General features: G+C 35.1%; 1 protein-coding gene and 1 pseudogene across 1 annotated transcript in view; both read right to left on the bottom strand.

The window, feature by feature from the left end:
- The window catches only part of LOC110877292 (wall-associated receptor kinase-like 8), a 47,013-nt gene extending 31,136 nt beyond the window's left edge, over positions 1-15,877 (bottom strand). The window contains exons 1-3 of the mRNA XM_022125447.2: positions 14,895-15,877; positions 11,823-12,608; positions 11,597-11,746 (exon numbers count right to left, since the gene is read on the bottom strand). Coding sequence (XP_021981139.2) covers positions 11,597-11,746; positions 11,823-12,608; positions 14,895-15,738 — 1,780 coding nt within the window. The 5' untranslated portion in view covers positions 15,739-15,877. The remainder of the gene's footprint in view (positions 1-11,596; positions 11,747-11,822; positions 12,609-14,894) is intronic.
- LOC118482358 lies at positions 8,296-8,394 on the bottom strand (annotated as a pseudogene).
- Positions 15,878-22,684: the final 6,807 nt, after the last annotated feature.

Raw genomic sequence — 22,684 nt, 5'->3', positions numbered from 1 at the left:
TCGTGGAAAGAAGCATTGAAAGACAGTGCTTGGGTTGAGGCCATGCAGGAAGAATTACAGCAATTTCACAAGCTGGGTGTTTGGAAGCTTGTTGAAAAACCTGAGAATTATAAGAAGATTGGCACTCGATGGGTCTTCAAATGCAAGAAAGACGACCGTGGAGTGGTTATTCGAAACAAAGCTCGTTTAGTCGTTCAAGGTTTTCGTCAGATAGAGGGGATCGACTACAACGAAGTCTATGCACCAGTTGCACGTCTGGAAGCTATTCGGATCTTTCTGGCTTATGCATCATTCAAAGGATTCAAAGTTTACCAGATGGACGTCAAAAGTGCATTTTTACATGGTGTGGTTGAAGAAGAGGTATATGTCGAACAGCCTCCAGGTTTTGAAGATCCTGTTCATCCCGATCGGGTTTGGTTGCTCAACAAAGCTCTATATGGTCTTCATCAAGCGCCACGAGCTTGGTATGCAACCCTATCTACATATCTGTTGGAGAACGGTTTTCGAAGAGGTCTTATCGATTGTACTCTCTTCATCAAAGAACAAGATGGAGATCTTCTTCTGGTACAGGTATATGTTGATGATATTATTTTTGGTTCTACTAATGATGTTTTGTGTAGGAATTTCGAGCGCATCATGCAGGATAAGTTCGAGATGAGTGCTATGGGGGAAATGAATTTCTTTTTGGGCCTACAAGTGCAACAAACGGAGTCTGGGATATTCATTCATCAGACTAAATATGTTGGTGACATCTTGAGCCGGTTCCAGATGTCCGATGCAACGCCCATTGGTACCCCATTGCCAACTAATCATGGAATAACTCCTGACTTGAAGGGTGAACCTGTTAGCCCTTCATACTATCGCGCGATGATCGGATCCCTTATGTACCTCACAGCATCAAGGCCAGATATAATGTACCCAACGTGCCTGCTTGCCAGATATCAAGTTAACCCGAAGGCCTCACATCTTGCAGCTGTCAAAAGGATTTTTCGTTATTTGAAGGCTTATCCAGACACCGGTCTGTGGTATCCTAGGGATAATAACTTTGACTTGGTCGCATTCAGTGATTCTGATTTTGGCGGATGTAAAATCGACGGCAAATCCACAACGGCTGGATGTCAGTTTTTAGGAAATCGCCTAGTCACATGGCAGTGCAAGAAGCAGACGTGTGTAGCTACATCAACATGCGAAGCTGAATACATTGCTGCCTCAAGTTGTTGTTCACAAGTTCTCTGGATCCAACAACAATTGCGGGACTACGGTTTTGAATTCCTAACTACTCCTATATACGTTGATAATTCTGCTGCTTTAGATATCACTAAAAATCCTGTGCAGCATTCAAAGACCAAACACATCGAAATCAAATATCACTTCATACGTGACTGCTTTGAGAAAAGGCTAATTGATGTTGTTAAGGTCCACACCGATGACCAACGTGCCGACTTATTTACCAAAGCCTTTGACAAATCTAGATTTGACTTCTTATTATTGGTAAACGGCATTAAGGTCAAGCAAGAGTAAACCAACATCGGAAAATCATTTTTGTAAATACCTTTGTGTTTTTAAATTTATCTTAGTTTGTTGATTTTAGGGGGAGTAAATCCAAAAATCGGAAAATACAAAAACATTGAAAAATTTCAAAAACACAAAAACAATAGAAAAACAAAAATGAGTTTCCTGGCGAGCAAAAGAGAAAATGATAGTACATCAGTGGTCTATCCAAACCTCTTTAAACCTTAAATGCAAAACGATAAGCAGCTCTATATAAGATGTATCGGTAGGCTCACAATCATTTTAAAGTGTGCAGGGTGATATAAATCTTAATCGACTGAAGACCAGGTGGGAACCATTCATTGGCATATGGTCTTAGTACCGAAATTTCGTTTGATAGATTGCCGAGGTTCTGAGATATTCGGTCTTTATGCTGCTTATCATCTGGGTATCATGGTTGTATCTTTTACCGAAAAATAACGGGGACGCAAGTCTAGATCTTCCATGATACTATACATACGTGTACATATTGCATACTGCATTCGACCTCAATAAGTGATAAACAATCACATGTCCAAATCAAATAAGTGATAAAATATCACATTTATCCGGGTGTCAAGTTCGTCTCTCTGCTGTACGGAAGTACTGACCTGTTCACGGACTTGCACCTGTGCCCTCATGCATACGAAAATCAAGTTCCTCATCAATAAGTGATTATATCACATAGGGCTTGTTTTCAAATCAAAATAAGTGAGTATCTCACAATTTTATACGGTCAAACAGATGATAATCGGTATACTCACCGGTAAGATGAACTCTCGTGCATACCTTGATACGGGAATGTGTCGTGATGTGGATGAACACCGGTCGGTAAGTATAAATCATACATTAACGTATCCTCTAAACATGATTACATCTGATAAGTTGAGCTTAAGTGGACAACAATACCGATAATTGTTATAGGATGCTTATCTTAATGTTAACTAACTGAACAACAAGAGTGTTTTGGCATGACCGTACACTGATATGATTCTCTTACCCTCGAAACTCACAAAAAGAATGTTTGTATATATTTATTTATTTACTGCTTAATCTTTATTGTTTTTCTTTTAAACAGTTTCGTCGTTTGATGCATATCAGCACGACATTAGCGGTGATGTCGTTTGATAACACTCAAAGGATTTTAAATTGTTGTCTTTTTATTTCAAAAACACACCTGAAATCTGTGTTTTAATATAAACTTTATAAAAGCCAAAAAGATTTTATTTCTACTTTATTTTCGATCGTACGATGTTGGAGCTCAAGTCTTCGTTGCCTGAAACCTGAACGAAAACCAAACTGACTAAATCTTCATAAACGGTCGAAATTTGCATGTTTTGAAAGTTAGAATTTAAAATTTGAAAAATTTATTAAACTTTCAAACTGTCGGACGGTGCTTGATTGTGACATGGTCATTCAGGTGTCATTTGCTTATACTATGTTCCAAGCAGTTGTTCTCATTACGCGTTTAGATTTCTTGCATGTGCAGATTCTAAAGGCTAGGAGAACATGGTCGATGACAAGCTTTGGAATGAAGACACGACGAGAAGGCACTCAAAAGATGAAGATGATCGAGTTGCCGCTGGCTATCATCAACACCACAAGGATCTCACTTCATAAAGTTAAAGTATTTCACGAGCATAACTCAAGGGGGAGCTTATGTTAAGGGGGAGTTTGTTAACACACTGCCTACATGATACGGGTAGTTTGTTGATACACTCTCTGCTTTCAAGACGTGAAGACTTTGAAGATCCTCCGACCATGAAGACTTGAAAGGACATCAGAGTTTTGGAAACTCGAAGACCAAAGACTGTCGAAGTTCGAGACAAGTCTACATCTATAGAAGATAAAGACAAGATAAAGACAAAGCTACAGCCAAGGGGGAGTTTGTTGGTGCACTTGTGTCTGTACTTTGTCTGTATTCGGTCTGTATGTAAACGATGTCCTAAATCAGTCTGTAAGTTGACCAAGTCGACTATCCTCCTAGTTTGACTTGGACAACATGATGTTGTCTGGATCGAAGGATAGCCTCGAAGGATACTGCTAATCCTTCGAGGTGCTCGAAAGATATGGTTCGACCATGGTTCGACCATTAGGCATCGAAGGATGATCCTTCGATGTCCATGCTGATCTTTCGGACATATTGTCATCGACAGATGATCCTTCGGACCATCTATCGATCCTTCGACCAAGACCTGTTATGTATGGGTATAAATACCCATGCAGTGTGTTAGTGTTAGAGAGATGCACACATAGAGAGTTAGAGAAACTCTGCTGAAAAACACACACACACATACTTTAGAGAGTTTGCAAACAGATTGTAAACCTTGTGCTTGTAACCGTAAACCTTCATACGTATTAATACAGTGGTGTTAATCGGTGAACTTTGTGTGTTCTTGTGTTTGTTCTTGCTTCATCCCGGTTTGCCCGCTAGCTTGGATTCCGCACTCGCTAGTGGGTTAGTATAACAAGGTTTAGGTTTGTTCTCGATCCTCCGAGAAAAGGGACCTACATGTAGCCATGTGAGTTCAGCCACCGCATCTGCTAAAACTTTGTATTCTGATTATGTGGAAGACCAAGAAATAGGTATATGTTTTTGTGTGATCCATGAGATGAGGTTGGAACTCGTATATATGGCGAATCCCTAGCTAGTGAGCAATCGTAAAGGCTTGTCGATAAGAGCTTGAGTCGTGACGGAGGAGCAAGCCATGGTCAATTTTGCCTTTAAGATATCGAAGGATGCCTTTTGCAGCAAACCTGTAGTTCTCTGTGGGAGCATCCATGTATTGGCGGACTTCATTGACTGCAAAGGTGATGTCTAGTCTACAAAGGTTATGTATAGCAGTGCCCCAACCAATTATCGGTATTTTATTGTATATGGTAACAACAAACTATCCCCAAGAGATACAGATTGTGATGTGCTTATGGGAGATGGTACAAGTTTATAATTAGTGAAGGCATTTTGATGTAGAATATTTGAGATGCATTTATTGAGGAAGAAGGACATTCTTTTCTTGAGAGACCAGTTTCAGTCCTAGAAAATAATAAAGAGAACCAAGATCCTTAACAACAAAATTTTCAGTGAGAAACCTAATAACATGATTGACTGCAGTGGTGTCGTCGCCAGTAACAATGATATCATCACTGAATAACATCTATTTTGGAGCCTTTGAAGCCTTACTTGTAAATGGTTTGTGATAAATGATGAAACCATGCACATGGTGCTTGTTTTAGATCAAAAGCAATTTGTGTAACAGACAGACATCATCTTAATGTTTGGGATTGCTAACCTTATGGGTATCTAAGATAAACCATCTTTGTGAGATTCCCATGAAGGAAGGCATTTTGAATGTCGAGTTAACGAAGTGGCCACTACTTTAAAATAGCAAAAGAAAGAACCACACAAATAGTTGTAGCCTTGACAACATGACTAAATGTCTCATTGTAATCAATGCGAGGTTGTTGACGAAATCCTTTAGCAACAAGGTGTGCCTTATATCTTGCAACAACACCATGTTGATCCTTTTTCATCTTGTAGACCTACTTACAAATTACAATCAATAACCTTAGTTTAGTTTCTGGAATAGGTGGAAAAAGAGTCCAAGTACTATTTTTTACAACAGCCATAAATTTGTCAGCCATCGCTTGAAGCAATTGTAAAGGAGGTGGGTTCTACATGATGTGTTGAGGCTAGTGAAACATGATTAGCAGACGTGTTGTATGGAACATGAGGTTTTGGATTTGGTCTATAATTAGGAGGACATTGACGAGTGAGTGGATGAGGAGGAGGATGTTGATGCAAGGTTGTGTGTCTATGGCTAGGTAATGCAAGTTTGTCTATCTGTCGCTAGGCTATGCGCATAGATAAGTGAGTAGAGATCCTTTGCACTAGCAGGACCATGCATAGACAAACTCTGCACATTGATAAGTCAATAGCGTAGAGGTTGCCATAAATAGATCATCTTTTACATTTGTTTGTATATGTGTATTGAGAGAGCATAGAAACACAGAACACACTCATATGTGAGTCACCAAACTGAAGTGCACATCCTGGTTAGCCATGGAGCTTGATTGTCACATGTATAATGTTGTAGTTAAAAATCTATGATGATCAATAAAAGATACGATCGTCTTTGTTTCGATTATGTTCTTGTTCATATTCCCACCGAACTAACTCACACTCATCTCTACATGAATTCCACATATGAGCACGATATGTTTAGTCATGACGTGTTTTAACATAGGAGATGGAGAGGAGGATGAAGAATTTCTATGGGGGTGTGGTAGGTGTGGTGGGTAAGGAAGTTGTGGTTGGAGTTCTTGGAGGAGTCTACTGTGGTGTAGGAAAGGAATGTCATCAGGAAAAAGTGTAAAGTTCGAGAATGATGAATAAGGATTGGAGGTAGGAAGTTGAGGAGTTTTTGGAGAAGAACGTTGGAAAGGAAATTTGTGTTATAGAAATTTAAGATGTCAAGCAATATAAATACCATATCTTGTGGGATCAAGACATCTATATCCATGATGTTGGCAACTGTACCCAAGGAAGACACACGACGTGGAACGAAAATCCATTATGTGAGGATTGTATGGTCAAAGATGTGGGAAGCATTAACAACCGAAGACACGAAGAAATGAGTAAGCAAGACGTTTGTGAAAGAGAATCGGACGGGGATATATACTTTAGGAAGGTGATATGGCATGCGCTTGATAAGATATATGATGTAACTTAAATGTAACATGTTTTGAGTATGTGAATTCCCCATATTTATCCTATTTATATCTCAAATATGGTACGGATAAGTAAATAATATAATATAAATGATGATTTGCAGGTTTTGATGAAAAGTAAGAATTTTAGAGATAAACAGAGCTGAAACTCAGAAAAAAAAAATAGGAACAGTATTGAAATCAACATCAATATGAACCGTACTATAACCCTAGTATGGATCGTACCACTAACCGACAAAGGATAAATGAGAAACCCTAGAGGTGGCCCATTATTGTTGGGTACGATCCATACTCACTTAGTAGGCAGGATCGTACCTACGTCATGGAACCCTAATTTTGAGTATAAATAGACCATGGCGACAGAAAACAGGAGTACTGACCAAAGAGGACTAGAGGCGATTTTGGACAAAAGAAAAGGAAGAGGAAGATCTGATCCATACCAATTCTATCTTTATGAGTTTCAGAGTTTCTTTGTTATCAAATTATGTTCCCATTCATGTTTGTTTTTTTGTTCATCATGTGTGGCAAAGCTAGTAGTAACTGTTCAGATGCGACGATTCTTAGGATAAATTGATTATCGAATGTGTGATTTTCTTATGTAATGTGATTTTAGTAAAGTTTGTGATGAATGTTCATATGATGTGTATAATTGCATATTGCATATTGATTATGATATTGAGTTGTGTGGTTGAGTCAATCATTCAATGAGGTATGCTAGTTAGATTCGGTTTCTTCTATCTCTAGGTTGTATTGACGCACATTAGTCTAGGGCCTAAAACCTTAACCGGTAATAAACAACTTGGTAAAATGTGTGAGCTTCCTATGGAAAGGATCTGAATACTAGTTATAGCTTTTTTAATGTTTGATCTTGATTAGTAATTATAAGTCGCAATGTTCGTTGTTCATTGTTGAACCCAACCTAGAAAGCCTTGGTCATATCTCATATGAATATGTTATAATGACTTGCTTTGTTGAAATAAGTTTTGAGGTGTGTCTATAGCTTCTTTCCATACATTCAACATGGTTAACATTATCGGGATTCAATCCATCTTAGCACTTCTCGTTATGTTTTTCGATTAGGTTCCAATACAGTTCCATAATCATTCATTTTGGGTCAATCACCTTTGATAATTCAATTCTTCATATTTACCCTTTCTCATCCTGATTGTTCCTTGTTCTATGTTACGACCATCCTTAGTTTTCTTATTCATATTCTACTTTCACCCTTTTTTCATCGATTGTATATTCTTAGGTAAATTTCATCCATTGCCTTTTTACGTGTGTAGTTTAGTTCTTATTGGTATTTCACCTTTTTAAAACTAGTATGTGCTTTGTGATTTATTGTGTTACTAATCGCACAACTTTTGGCACCGTTGCTGGGACAAGATAATTTTGAAAACAGTTTGAAGTAGTAGTGTAATACCATACGAGGTTTGTTTTGCTTATAGAGGTTAATAATGCCAGCTAAAATACTTGCTATAGCTTTCTACTCTAGGAATTCGTTTATGCTAAAATCAAGTTCTGGTAAATTAGGGAAACTCTTTGCGGAACCTGAACGAGCCCAAGCGTTCCAAGAAGAAAAATGCTCAAGCCACTGTTACTAAGAAGGTATCAGTTGCACCCCAGTTTGAAGTTGGACCATCAATTGAAAAACAACATGTGCCTAAAATTCAACCAAAAAATGGCAAATCCATGAAGATCTATAGCTGATTATGTAAGACCATTTGTGACTCCAATTCCTAGTGTCACTCGACATGATATTGCAGCTTAATTTTTTCAAGTCCCTACTCCGATCATTTAATTGATCCAAATCAGTTCTCAGTTCAATGACTTTGAAGCTGAAGATCCAAATTCTCATGTCAAGTGTTATTACAACTTTGCGATATACGCTGATGATATCAAACTTAATTTGTTCCCATTTTCTTTGGGCGGAAAGGCCCGGCATTGGCTTACATCCTTACTAAGAGGTTCGGTTACCACCTACGAAATAACGGTTAAAAATCCTTAACTAAGTATTTTCTACCAAATAAGACGAATAAACTCCGAAGTGATATTCGAACAAAAAGAAGATGAGATTCTATCTGAAGCTTGGGAAAGAGTCAAAGAGTTAATCAAGAAATAGCCACATCACAGTTTAGAGATTCGGCTTACATGCCAAATATTCTACGAGGTACTTTTCACTGAATCGAGACACACATCGGACACAACCACCGGTGGTGTGTTCAGTATTCTTACTCCTACTCGACCATAGGCATTAGTGGAGAAATTAGTTATGAATGATTATCTTGCCGTAAGGAAATATGCTCCCATAAAAGAAAGTTGGGATGTATCAAGTTGAGTGAAATTCAAAGAATACATTGTTATCAAGAAATTTTTTTTGGACGTATAGAGGTTTTTTTTTCCAGGAACATGGAGAATGTCGGAAATGTTGAAAGATTTGGGTAAGGAGTGAAAGTTTAAGAATTAGAGGCAGACCCAAAATTGCTTGGGATGAGCGGATTAGATAGGATTTGCAAAGATTGCACCTCTCTGAGAAGATGGTCCATGATAAGAGTTCGTGGAGACGTATGATTAAGGTTAAGGATTTTTAGGGGAGGGTACAATTGTGTCTTAGGTGTAGTATATGGTGGTAGATATGTATCTACAGGGCCGGCCCAAAGGGCTTCAGACCCTAGGCATGGGGCCACCCAATTTAAAAGGCCTCCAAAATTTGGTGTGTTTTCTTTATACCAGGCTCAGTTATTACAAGATAATATATTGAACAGCCCACTAAAAAGGCTTGTAATTGAAACAACCTATTAGTTTATTACCCAAATTAAAAGGCCTACAATCATTAGCTATTATATCAATCGAAAAAGTTTTTTTTAGAATAACTTGATTACAATAATTTCATCAAACATTTTGCCTCAAGTAAAGCTAGAAAAATATTTTTTATTTGAACATATACTATATCTATAAAGAGGAGAGTTTAAATGAGAATGCTAAATATCGCGAGAACCGTGAGTACGAATGAAAAAACCACGAGAATTTGGTCAAAAATAATTCAAAATCAAAATTTCTTTTTACACTTGTCATTATTATTCGAATACAATGTTAGAAATTAAATTTACACGTTTAAATTTATGTGAATTCGTAAATAACGAAAATTTACACATGTGTAAAAAATCTAGTAAGAATGATTTTGAGATGAGAAATGAATCATCTGATGTTGTGAATTCTTTTTTGATGTTGTATTTTAATTAGAATGAGTTTTGTATTAAAGAAATTCGGTTTTGATTGGTTTTCTCATTCGTTCTCACGGTTCTCGCAATATTTAGCGTTCTCAATATAACCCTCCCTATCGACAAAAACATGTGACTTTAAATTTTTTTAACTAATTTTTTTGTTTTTAATATTGTTTGTCCCAAGCCCGGGTAAAGAAGGTGGGTTTTGTTACTAAATATATTGAAAATGATAATTTTGCAAAAGGGCCTCCACTTCGTAGTTCGCATAGGGCCTCCGAAAACGTAGAAACGGCCCTGTGCATCTATGTGTATAGGTTGTTTGTGTTGTTATATTTGTCTTGTTTACCATGTACTCTTTCACCACTCATATTATATTGGTAGTTTCATACACACACACACCTCATGTTCTATTTATTTTTTGGGTGTTTTGGAGCTGAGGGTCTCAGTCGAAGCAGGCTCTCTATCCCTAGGGGTAGAGGTAAGGTGTGGCTACATCCCACCCTCCCTAGACCCTACCAATAGCTTCGCTATTTGTGGGATTTTGTTGGGCATGATTGATAGAAGACCTTTACCATTACCAACACGAAGGAAGTCATCGCCATGATATGCCTCAGAATTGTCCAGACTTGCCAAATCCGGGGTTACATAACTATTGAGATTGCACATCAGCATAGTGATCCTGGGGAGCCTTGTTGAGATTCCACATTAGCATAGTTAAAATACTTGGCATTTGGATGATTGCGATAAGTAGATGGATCACGGTTAGGGCAATCTAAAGAAAGATGTCAAATGCAACATTTGTTGTGTGTGCCAAAGATATTGCCAAAGTGAACTGACTACCACCATGACTGCAACCTTTTACCACTGTTTTTTGTTGTTGTTGTAGTTGCCACAATTGAATACAAGTCTACCTCTGTTATAGCCCCCGATTGTTGGGAGAACGACAGTTGTAAAAAGCTTGGGGTGGCGGAGCTGCACCAGTGACGTATGGTAAAAGCTGATAGCCGAGTTGAGATGCCATGTTTTGGAGGTTCAAATGTTGCTGCGGAGTTTGAGCTTATGTTGTTGAGGCAATAAAGGCGACAACATCAGTGGGCTGTGAAGGCTTTGTAACTATGTAGTCGTGGTCTGTGAGTAGACTAAATAGTTCATTAAATGCTAAAGGAAGTGGATGAGCCAGAATATTTGTTTTAAGCTATATTTGTCATGTAAGCTATTTATTACATGCAAGACCAGATCTTTGTCTTTTACTAGTTCATCAATGTTATCAAGCGCGAATACACATTCTTGTGCACGACTAAGGTAGGCAAGTGTTGTCTCATCCCATTTCATCTTCAATTTAAGAATTGTGGCTTAACCGTGTATTCCTTAAAAAAAACGTACGCGGGGCATAACCTCAAGTAAGAGAGTCGTAAAGCTCACGAGTAGTTGTGCCTTAAACATGTGGAAAATATGCTTGAGAGATCGTAAACATGATAATCATGCGAACATGCGAACATGAGCATCATTTGCAATCCATGTTGTATAAGTTAGATTGACATGGTGTCTGCAACAATAGCATTAGATTTTTTGGCAATAGATAGATCAGGAAAAAGGGATTGAGCCGTCAACGCGACAAAAAAACGTTTTTTGTGGTCATGAAAGGTTCAATCATGGTCTTCTTGTACGGGTAGTTTGTAAGAAAAAAAGGTGAAATCAAACTTGTGCGAGTTCGGTCCAGTTTTTTCTTGTGGAGTTAGAGGGGCAATCGTGGCCATTGTAGGAATGTCGCTAGAGTGTCGCCCATTGTAGTGTCACCTAGGTGTTGCTTACGAAAATGTCATCGAAGTGAAAAACAAGCTCCGGTGTGTCGGGGAGTGGTGGGCAAACGGCGATGGCAAGGTCGCGGAAATGGTTAGCTCTCATACCAAGTTAAAACACATTTAAGTGTGTGTAATTGTAATTGTAATTATTTGTATTGATTTTAATTAGGGTTTTACAATGTTGAGATATGATATATTAACCATATTTAAACAATAACAATTTCCAACTATATTTTCATAATATTACCTCTAATTCTTATAACTACATGTGTCTAATAGGGATAAAAAGTATAAAGAAAAAAAAAACATTACCAAGAATTACACGCAAGGAAGTTCTTTCTCCATCATGAATACAATTGAAAGTCCGACTGAAAAGTTCATCATCAACGTCAAGTATCGTGTCCCATCTACAGTTACCTCCAATATCTTGGCACCTTCGACACTCTTCCGTAGGCTTTTCTTCTATAAGATGAAGTTCCATGTCACAAAACAAACATATAAAAGAACTTACCATGAATAACAAACAATAAATACTTACCATTATCGAACTTGCATCCATCTACTAAATAGGGGGTTCCTTCTGTAGACCATTCATTGTAGCATATCAGTGTATCCACTGTCGTACCATTAAACATATCCATTAAGATTCTTTCATAGGGGTAGTTATAACAACAAGTTACTTGATCGGAATCTTTTAGCGTCCACATAAGTGACATGACAATAACAGATGTTTTCCTCCTTACAATAGACGGGTTAGAAAACCTTCCTTCGTCAGATTTCTCATATGAAGTTTCATCTTCCACCAAAAAGGCAGACCGACAACCTTTTTCCTCTATCAAGCCGGTGAGATTAATGTTGTATGACTTGAGATAATGAGGAATTGCAGTTTGGCAACAACCATTTCCAAAACAGTTGTTTCTATCACCAAGTGTATCGTGGCGGCAAGTCGATGAACACCCTGTGATTATACTCCCGTTATCCATATGCATAGAGGCAGTACCACACCCCTCAAAAACAAATTTATTGTGTGATTTGGAAAACCAGAAGGGGCTACTACCAAATTCAACGCCCATAATCTCACTGCTATTTCGAACTGGGCTTTGGCAATAAGGGATCCAAGATGCACTAACATTGACTATCTGTTCTTCCAAGTTTACATCCAAGAGTTCCAGGTGGTTGAGTGCTGGTAGATATGGCGTGGAGGAGTTGCAATCAACTATGTACCATTTATTGACAGAGCAATCCGCACCAATTCCAAAAGGGTATGGGATCGTCACATTCCCACACTTATCTTTGCATCCTGTCTTGGCGTATTTTGGAATTGCTATCGGAAGGAATAAGAGTTAATGGTAAGCTTGAAATAACTTAATATTGGAATATAATAACATCTATCTATACTATATAATAAAAAAAAACCTACGAAGGACACGTGTCATTCATTGGAGATAATGGTTGACAGTTTTTAGCAAAGTCTGTTGGAAAGCAACAGAGGTTTTTAACAGTCGATAGACAACAGTGATTTGGTTATCAACATAATGGAATTCCTGTTGACTAAACCTATTGACCATTAGTTTATATCAATTTTGTAAGTCTGCACTAATTATTTTTTTTACTTTCTATAAAAATGTGTTATGCATGGTTTTCTAAAAGCCACCCGTGTTTTCACACGGGTTTTACCGCTAGTACTGTATAATAAAAGAAACCTACGAAAGACATGTGTCATTCATTGGAGCTATTTATTTTTTGTTTTCTCATCTAAAATATTTTTTCCCTATTTTCCTTATTTAATTTATCAAATTCAAATAAACATGATACTTATCAATCATTTTGATTCAAGATAAAGGTTTAATATTATACATATGAAAATACATCCGTAATTAGCCAAGATGATTTCATATTTTTTTTCTTTTATTTTTTTTATTATGTAGGCCATCATTAAAAATCAGTCACTAATCCCCAAAGATTTTTAAAAATTTGGTTTCTCTATTTTGAATTCTTACACTTTTCTAATAAAATATTATCCTTAAATTTAAGATAGTATTTAAATAAACCAAATTATGTATCATGAAAACCAAACTTTGTATTAGTATATTTTTTTTATTTTCATTAATTAAAAAAATATTATACCGATTTTATTACTTAATTTATAAATCGAATTGTATATAACTTTTAATATTATCTGATATATGAAAATAGATTTATTCAACCTATGTAATATACAAGGTTTTTTTAAAGATTTATTATTTAATATACAAAACTACATTTATTATATCCGTGTAATACACGGGGTTTTTAAATATATAACTTTTTTATTATTTAATATATAAAAGTATATTTATTCAACCTGTACATGGGATTCTTAAATAATAACTTTATTATCATTTAATTAATATATAAAATTATAATTATTCAATTCGTGTAATACACATGGTTTTTTAAAGATATATTATTTTATTATATGAATTTACATTTATTCAACCCATGTAATACACGTGGTTTTAAACTAGTGTTTATCAAATTTGAAACTCAAATTAAAATAGTGTTAGCAACGGGCTATGTTACATGTTTATCAAATTTAAAACTCAAATTAAAAATCTTAAATAGCAAAATAAACAAATACATACTTTACACTGAAATACATACCAAAATTATAAAAAGATATATATATATATATATATATATATATATATATATATATATATATATAGGGTAAGGATATTGTAAAAAGGGCCTAAAGTGTGAGAAGTGTAAGAAGTGTATTATAACACTATATATAATACTATATAACACCATATAAACACCGTATAACAATATGTAACACCATATAATACCATATAACACTATGTAACACTATATATCATTATATAACAAATATAACACTATAGGTTGTCTGATAACATGTCTATGATAGATGTATAGTGTTATATTTGTTATATAATGATATATAGTGTTACATAGTGTTATATAGTATTATATGTTGTTACATATTATTATACGGTGTTTATATGGTGTTATATAGTATTATATATAGTGTTATAATACACTTCTTACACTTCTCACACTTTGAGCACTTTTTACAGGATCCTCTACCTATATATATATATATGTGTGTGTGTGTGTGTGTGGGGGGGGGGATGACTTAAATGGGAACGCTAAATATTGCGAGAACCATGAGAACGAACGAAAAAACCACAAGAATTTGGTAAAAAACAATTGAATTTCAAAATTTCTTTTTACAATTATCATTATTACTCCAATACAATGTTAGAAATTGGATTTACACATTTAAATTTACGTGAATTCGTAAATAAGAAAAATTTACACATATGTAAGTTTGCCATTTACACATGTGTAAAAAAATATATTTTTTTTTGAACGGTCAACAAATCAATCCCGAGTATTCTCGGGGCACCCACTAGACAAACGGAGTACTCTGAGAGTACCCGAGTCGTCCACCACCAATTCCGTGTAAAACCCGGTAACCCACCCGCAAGCACGACGATAATTATTCGCATGTAAAAAATATAATAAAAGTGATTTTAAGAGAAGAAATAAACTATTTGACGTTGTAAATTCTTTTTTTGATGTTGTATATTGAATTATTGCATACCAGAGTCCCTGCATCCATCTATTAAATAAGGGCTATCTTCTGATGACGCTGTATAGTAGTTGCCGCATTTCCATGTATCCACTGGAGTATCATTGAACACATCCACTCTGCGCCTTACTGGGGTACGGTTATCACAACAAGTTAACTTATTAGAGTCTGTTAGAGTCCACAGAAGTGACGTTGGAATAACTGACGTATTCTTGAAAATATATGGGTCAGAAAACCTTCCTTGGTTATATAGAGTTTCATCCACCAAGAAGGCAGAACCACAACCCCCATCGTCCCCTTGCCTTTCCAAGCCTGTCAAGTTAATGCTGTACGACTTGACATAATAAGGTATTGCAGTTTTGCAACAACCGATTCCAAAACAGTTGTTTCTATCGCTAAATGTAACACCAGGACAAGCCGTTGAACACCCTGTGACCACGCTCCCACCATCCATCATAGCAGCAGTTCCACACCCCTCGAAAACAAATTTATTGTGTGATTTGGAAAACCAGAAGGGGCTCTCACCGAGATCGAAGCTGGTGGTCTGACTGCTACTCTGAACTAGGTTTCCGCAATCAGAGGTCTTTGGCGCATTAACAGTGACTGTTTGATTTCTCAAGTTTATACCCAAGACTTCCAGGTTGCTGAGTGCAGGTAGATATGGCTTCGAGTTGTTGCAACCAATGATGTACCATTTATTGAAAGAACATCCAGCACCGATTCCAAAAGGGTATGGAATCCTAACTCTCCCGCACTTACCATTGCACCCTCTCTTGGCGTACTTTGCAATCGCGGGTGCTGTTGCTGTTACTAAAAGGAAAGTGAGTAAGTGCAGGCATAATTGAAAAAACTTCATATCCGTAAGGAAAAAAGGATTATACACCAAACTGCAAGGGAGTTGTTTTTATTTGTAATGGTGGGTATGTATGAATGTATGTTTGATTCGAGATAAATACACCGGAGACCCACGAGTCCACTGCCTTTCGTGGAAAAATCGACCCTTGCAATATTGTGGATATTTTCTACATAAGACTTATGCCATTTATTTTATATAATCTCAAGTGAAGATCAAATAGAAAGTTTATTTTGGCTAGGAAGGATAGGAAGCAACATGAGTATGACACGTGCAAAAATTTAAAATAAAGATGAAGGGTATTTTAATCAATTTTATTCAATCTTCTTTCTTCTTCTCTGTAACTTCAAAAACATCATCTTCAACCTTTTCTTCACTTTATTATAGTGCGATTTTAGTGGTTAAGAGTTGTTGTATAATGATTAACTCAAGAACACTAATGAACATACACATAAATCATGAACATAAAGCTTTACATAAGATGAAAAATTGATGAAACATGATGTAATATTGTTAGAATGATGTTGTTTTAAATATGTTGATGATTGCTTGTTGATTTCTTGATAATATGATGTTGATCATAATATTAAACTTGTTAGATTAGGATTAAAAACATGATTTAACAAGTTAGGAGATGATTATGTCTCTACATAAAATAATCATCTTCTAATAAAGATATGAACTTGATAATAAGATGATTTCTTGAAATATAAGTAAACAAAGTGAGTTGATGACCTTATGAATCCGAGATTTACAAATGATGTTTCCAAACAAACCAAGTTCAAAAGACGATTTTTGAAAGATCATGACTTTTACTCAAACCTACACTATTTTTAGTAGAAAAACAAGTGTATAAACACTTATGAAACAAGAAAAATACAAAAGAAATATTTTTAGAAAAATCAATTTAAAAGTTGTAAATGACTAACTCCTTCAAGAATGAGGTTTACAAACAAACAACCATGTTTTTTTAAGGGTAACTAAACCTACTAAATAACATGGTAAGTTACTACAAGTTTTTACAAGAACCTCAAGTTCATGATGTAGTGTGATTTACATGATCTAGGCTTATGGTAAGACTTGATTGTGTTGTTGATGTTGCTGATGATTTAAAAGAAAATAAACGCATGTTTTGGAAACATGGGAAACTCCATTTTTAGGGGAAACTATGTCAAATTTTTATAAATTTTGACACTTAGAAAAAAAAATATAAGTTTTTGAGAAACTTATTCCCTAAAAATGTATCTAAATTTTTTTACCAATGTTTCCCTAATTTTTGTGTTAAGAAATGATGATTTCTTCAAGATTAAAATTGATATTAAGTATGTATATTTTTGAGAAAAATATATATATTTATTGATCACCAAATTTTGTGCTAAGTGTATGTAGTATGTATTACATGTGATAGTGTATTAGGACGTGAAAATACACTAAATACTCCTAAGGAGTGAAAATACCAAAAATACATATACAACATGCTTAGACAAATACAAGAAAATATATTTATGAAAATATATTACTTGATAGAATAAATAACTTGGACAAGATACATAATTCGGGTGAAAAATACAAGATACTTATATTTATTTTTGAGAAAATAATATAAGTAAGATACACAGTTAAAAATATAAATTATTTTTAACATAAGAAAACATATACAAAAGATAGTGACTTGTACTTGTGCAATACAAGTCTAGTGACTAACGTTAATAAAACACGTTTAGGTCACGACGCTAGATAAGCAAAAACCGGTGAAGTTTACGGCGCAAGGAACGCAAAGTTGTGAGTTCATGCTCCCCCTTTTCTTTTAACTGTTTTCAGTTTTATAACTTCGGGGGTGAAATACATGTTACAAATGTTACAATGTTTACAAATGGTATGATGGATACAAGAATTGAGGAATGATAGGAGAAATCGTGTCACGAATAGGGTACCATAAGCATCAGTAATCGTGTACATACTAAGACCGCAGAACAAAAGGTTAGATCTAATGGGTTTTCGGGTAGCCACACTCTTGGTGAAAACTAGTACCGAGTAGTGCTTTTGTGTCTCAGTCGTGAATCGCAACTAGAAAAATGCCTATGGTTTGGGTTGCTTCCTATGTCGTGTCACATGTTAATGGCCTTGCAACCCATTAACAACTTGATACATACAGAAATACTTGATTTATACAAGATACATACCATGTTTTTCATACAAAGTATACCAACGTTCAATACAAGATACATACCATGTTTTTCACTTGATTCTTTTTCCTACTTGCTTGGATAATCATGGGGTTCGATTCCTAGACTTCTCCTTGGAGAAATCAGACCTGGAAATGCCCCGAAATAGTCTATAAACTTTCTGTTTGATTTTTATGTTCTTCAAAACTTGTTTAAACCTATGCAACTTGTGTCTAACACATCTCATGCCTATGTCCTAATGCTTACAACTTATCCCATGGTTGGTTAAGCTTAAAAACAAGGTTGAGACATTTGAAATCAGAGGATTAAACCTCATAAACTTGGTGTTTTGTCTAGGGTTTCAACCCACAAATCATGTCAAACATAGTCTTTGATACATGAGTGATTATGGAACAACTTGGGTTGTCCAAACATACAATCCTCACATGATTTGATGATTTCTATTAGTTAGTTTACTTTACATACATGTAAAGACCTTAGTTCATGACCCTCCTTGGTTGTTTTTACATCAAGTGTAGTGGTGAACATCAAAGGGGTACCTAAATGGAAGCCTTGTCTTCCTACCCCATCCATGACACCCATGACTCAACTTGAGGTACCTAAATGAAGATGTAATCTTCTACCTCTTACTTGAATACTTGAATACTTGAACATTTGGACTTAATAATATGTGTATAATATACGACCTACATACTATCTATGTACACTCGAATCTTTGATGTTGAAATCATATTCATTTGTCAAAGTAGTAGGTTATCATCTAAGGACCTAAACCTTGTTATGATTCTTATGGGTGTTCAACTCATAAAATCATTATAACCCATGAGGTTACCAAGTGTCATACAAGTGTTATGTGTGAAGATGAATATTTTGATATAATATTTTCATGTCACTTTCATTCCAAATCTCGACTCTAAACATGCTTGAACTTAAACCCTTACGCATTCAACCTTCCAACCTCGGCAACTTTGTCACATTGGATAATCGGAAATCATATGCAAACTTTGTGAGTATACTCGTATTCCCCCTTTTACTTTTATCACTTTTGGGGTGTAACATGTTTTATCTATCAACAAACTTACACATGAACATTTTGCTTAAACACATGAACGTTCCTATAACATGCTTGTATACGTGATGGCTTGATACTTTAAACTTGGGTGAAACTTATGTGTTGAATTTATCATTAACTTCGTACGAGCCAAACCGATAGCGCTATAGGATTAACGACCCGCCCTTTATCATCGGTTATGTCATGAGCATATTGCGTTTTCTTGGTTTGATATGTTAGACACATGCCATGTTTAAATGTTTATCTTGAATCACATGCTTGCTATGAGGAATTGTTCAAACTTATCTTTTGCTATGTACGTATCAAACTTGTATACTCGCCTTTGCTTTTGCATTGAACTTTATTTTAAACATGTTACAGGTTGAGGACGATGATGCTATGAAATGAAGTAGCATTGATGCCTAGATACACATATAGACGTTTAGGTTTAATCGTTGTATCAATGTTGATTATGTTGTATTGTATTTCCTTTGAACTTGATGTTATTTGATTTCTTTGTAATGTTGACAAAAGAATTATGAAATGAAATCGGTTTATTAAATATTGTCACAAATAGCGTTATGATGACTCTAGCAATCTTCACACTTCGTCTCATCCCGATGTTTCCGCCATTGGTTGGGGTGTGACACCCGCTACTTATGGAGGAAGACATGATAGCTTGTAAAGAAATGTTACGCCATATATATACATATTAATAAATTCTACTTAATATACATACATACATACATACATACATACATACATATATACATATATATATATATAGGGAGCCGCTAGAATGAAAACCACCTCGAGTTGTAAGAACCGCGAGAACTACACCCCACGGAGCGCCGTTCGCCATGATTTTTTTTACAAGTAGATGTGTATATTATAAACACAGCCGTAAAAAATCATGGCGAACGGCGCTCCGTGGGGTGTAGTTTTTTACACCACAAGTTTGGTGAAAAAAAAAGAAAAAAGAAAAAAAAATTAAAAACACCAAACTTGTGGTGTAAAAAACTACACCCCACGAAGCGCCGTTCGCCATTATTTTTTACGGCTGTGTTTATAATACACACATCTACTTGTAAAAAAAATCATGGCGAACGGCGCTCCGTGGGGTGTAGTTCTCGCGGTTCTTACAACTCGGGGTGGTTTTCATTCTAGCAGCCCCCTATATATATATATATATATATGTATAGTTACACACATTGTTGCAAGTAATCCCTAGTTAAAGATAAGTGTTATTTCTGTGCAACCTAAGTTTCGTAGTGTCCTTACTTGACTCTCTGGAAAAAAGTTCATGTAGTGGATGTCGCGGAACGTTTTATGCAATGAAAAAACTTTTGTAAAAATTGTTTTCGTGAGAGGATCCTAAGGATTGTAGACTAGAATCGAGAAGGAATCCTGGTTTACTACAACCGCAACTCTGATACCAATCTGTCACCCCCTTTCTAAGGCGGAAGCACGAGGTGTGATCCTGAAAGGTTCTCATTGCATACAATAGGTGAACATGTTACATGAATGTAAAACAACTCCACAATCCCTTTGATAGTTAATATCCAAAACAAAAGTTAAGTTTTAAGTCTACAATACGTCATAAGATAATTGTTTGAAAAGTTTACAACTTCAATTCAAAAACAAATATCAAGGTTTTGATCATTATATCACCGTAGGAGGTGGGATATAACAACCAAATCCTACAAAAGTGGCATTGGAGCCTCGACACATAATAACTTGAAATACAAACGACATCCTTGAGCAAAAGGGACCGCGCACACATCCACTTAGTTACCTGAAATACATGTACGTTTTGGAAAATCGTCAACATAAGTTGGTGTGGATTCACGCAGTTTTTGTATAGAATGTTTGTATACTTGTATGAAAACATGGTATGTAATTTGTAAAATGTATCTGTAAACTGTGCTCTGTAAATGTAAGGAATACGAGATCGCTAGTGTTTCGCGAGGACATTAACATATGTCACGACTTAGGAAGCCACCAAACCTAGGCATTTTTGTCGAGATCGACTGAGACACAAAAGCACTCGTTGGTAGAAGTAGGCCAAGAGTGAGGTTGCCTGAAACCCATTAGATCTAACCTTTTCATTCCCCGATCTAAATGTATACGTTGATTAATGGTGCCTATGGTACCCTATTCGTCACATGATCTATGTGTCATTCCTTAGTTTTGTGTTCTACATACCATTGTACATGTATTTTCCCCAAGTTTAGAAAGTAAGTAAAAGTTTAAAGTGGGGACATGAACTCATAGTTTTGCGTATCTTGCGTCGTAAACTTCATCGGGTTTGTCTCGTAAGCGTCTTTGGTTTATGTATTTGTTCTGTGTATGTTCATCATGTGTGAGGGTCGTGCCATTGTTTGTCGGGTCTCGCCCGTTCGTCGTGTTCTTGTATTTTGAATTTGTATTGTTCTCTTGTAAATATATATTTTACTTTCAAAAATATATTTTTGTATATGTAATATGTGAAGATCAATAAGTGTTAAAAATAATCTATATTTTTAGCCTGTCCAAAATATGTTACTTATATTATTTGCCAAAAATAAATATAAGTATTTTGTTAAATAGTATTTTCACTATTATTTTTATGTAAGTATACTTAGGGAAGTATACTTGCGTTTTTATGTAAATACTTGTGTATTTACATTATTTGTCAAAAGTCGATACTTTGATTTTTTAATACTTTCCGGAATTATATTTCTTAAAAATAATATATTTTTAAGACTTGGGTGAAATATATATATTTTGTTATGCTTGTAAAATATATATATTTATTTTGTCATTTTTCGATATTTTTATAATTCCCATTACTTGGTAATAATTATATATATTTGTCGAAATATATATTTATGTCCAAAATTGTCCATTATTTGTCCAAGTCCAAAATTTGTTAAGGAATATATTTATTTAAATATATTTTCTTGTATTTGTCCATATACCCTTTCATGGGCTGTTTTGTATGAGTATTCTTGGGTATTTGTTATGTATTTTTATGTGTATTTTGTTGGTGATCCTCCTTGGGAGTATTTAGATACAGTACTACATATAATACACACAATATACACTTAGCACAAAAGTTGGTGATCACTAAATATATATTTTCCCTAAAAGTATACATACTTAATATTGATTTTAACTTGAAGAAATCCTTATTTCTTAGCTTGAAATTTTGTACAAAAATTAGTAAACCTTGATAAATATTTTTAGATGAATTTTTGAAGAATAAGTTTCATCAAAACTTATATTTTTCTAAGGGTCAAAATTTTATAAAAATGTTGACATAGTCTCCCATAATAAAAATGGAGGTTTCCCATGTTTTCAAAACATGTGTTTATTTTCTTTTCATCACCAAAACAATTTACAACAATTTTCACAATAACATACACTAATTTTATAATGTAAGACCTTATGATGAACTTGATTTTTGATAAAAAATGTGTAGTCTTTTAGATCTACACTTTACATACAAGGATCTTTCAAAAACAAGTGTTCTTGTTAATTTTAAACAAACTTTTTATGAAACTTTAACTTATTAACTAAACCATCCATGAGTTTTAGGGTTTCAAAGCCTTGAAAAACATGTTCTAAAACCATTCTTATGCTCTCTTAAAAGATCTTTATGTTTAAAGTCAATCTATCATTATGGATCTTCCAAGTTCCATACTTAACATACTTGAATATTTCATAAATA

Source organism: Helianthus annuus, chromosome 9 (genome assembly GCF_002127325.2).
Source record: "Helianthus annuus cultivar XRQ/B chromosome 9, HanXRQr2.0-SUNRISE, whole genome shotgun sequence".
NCBI classification, from domain to species: Eukaryota; Viridiplantae; Streptophyta; class Magnoliopsida; order Asterales; family Asteraceae; genus Helianthus; species Helianthus annuus.
This window is presented reverse-complemented; position numbering and strand designations above follow the sequence as displayed.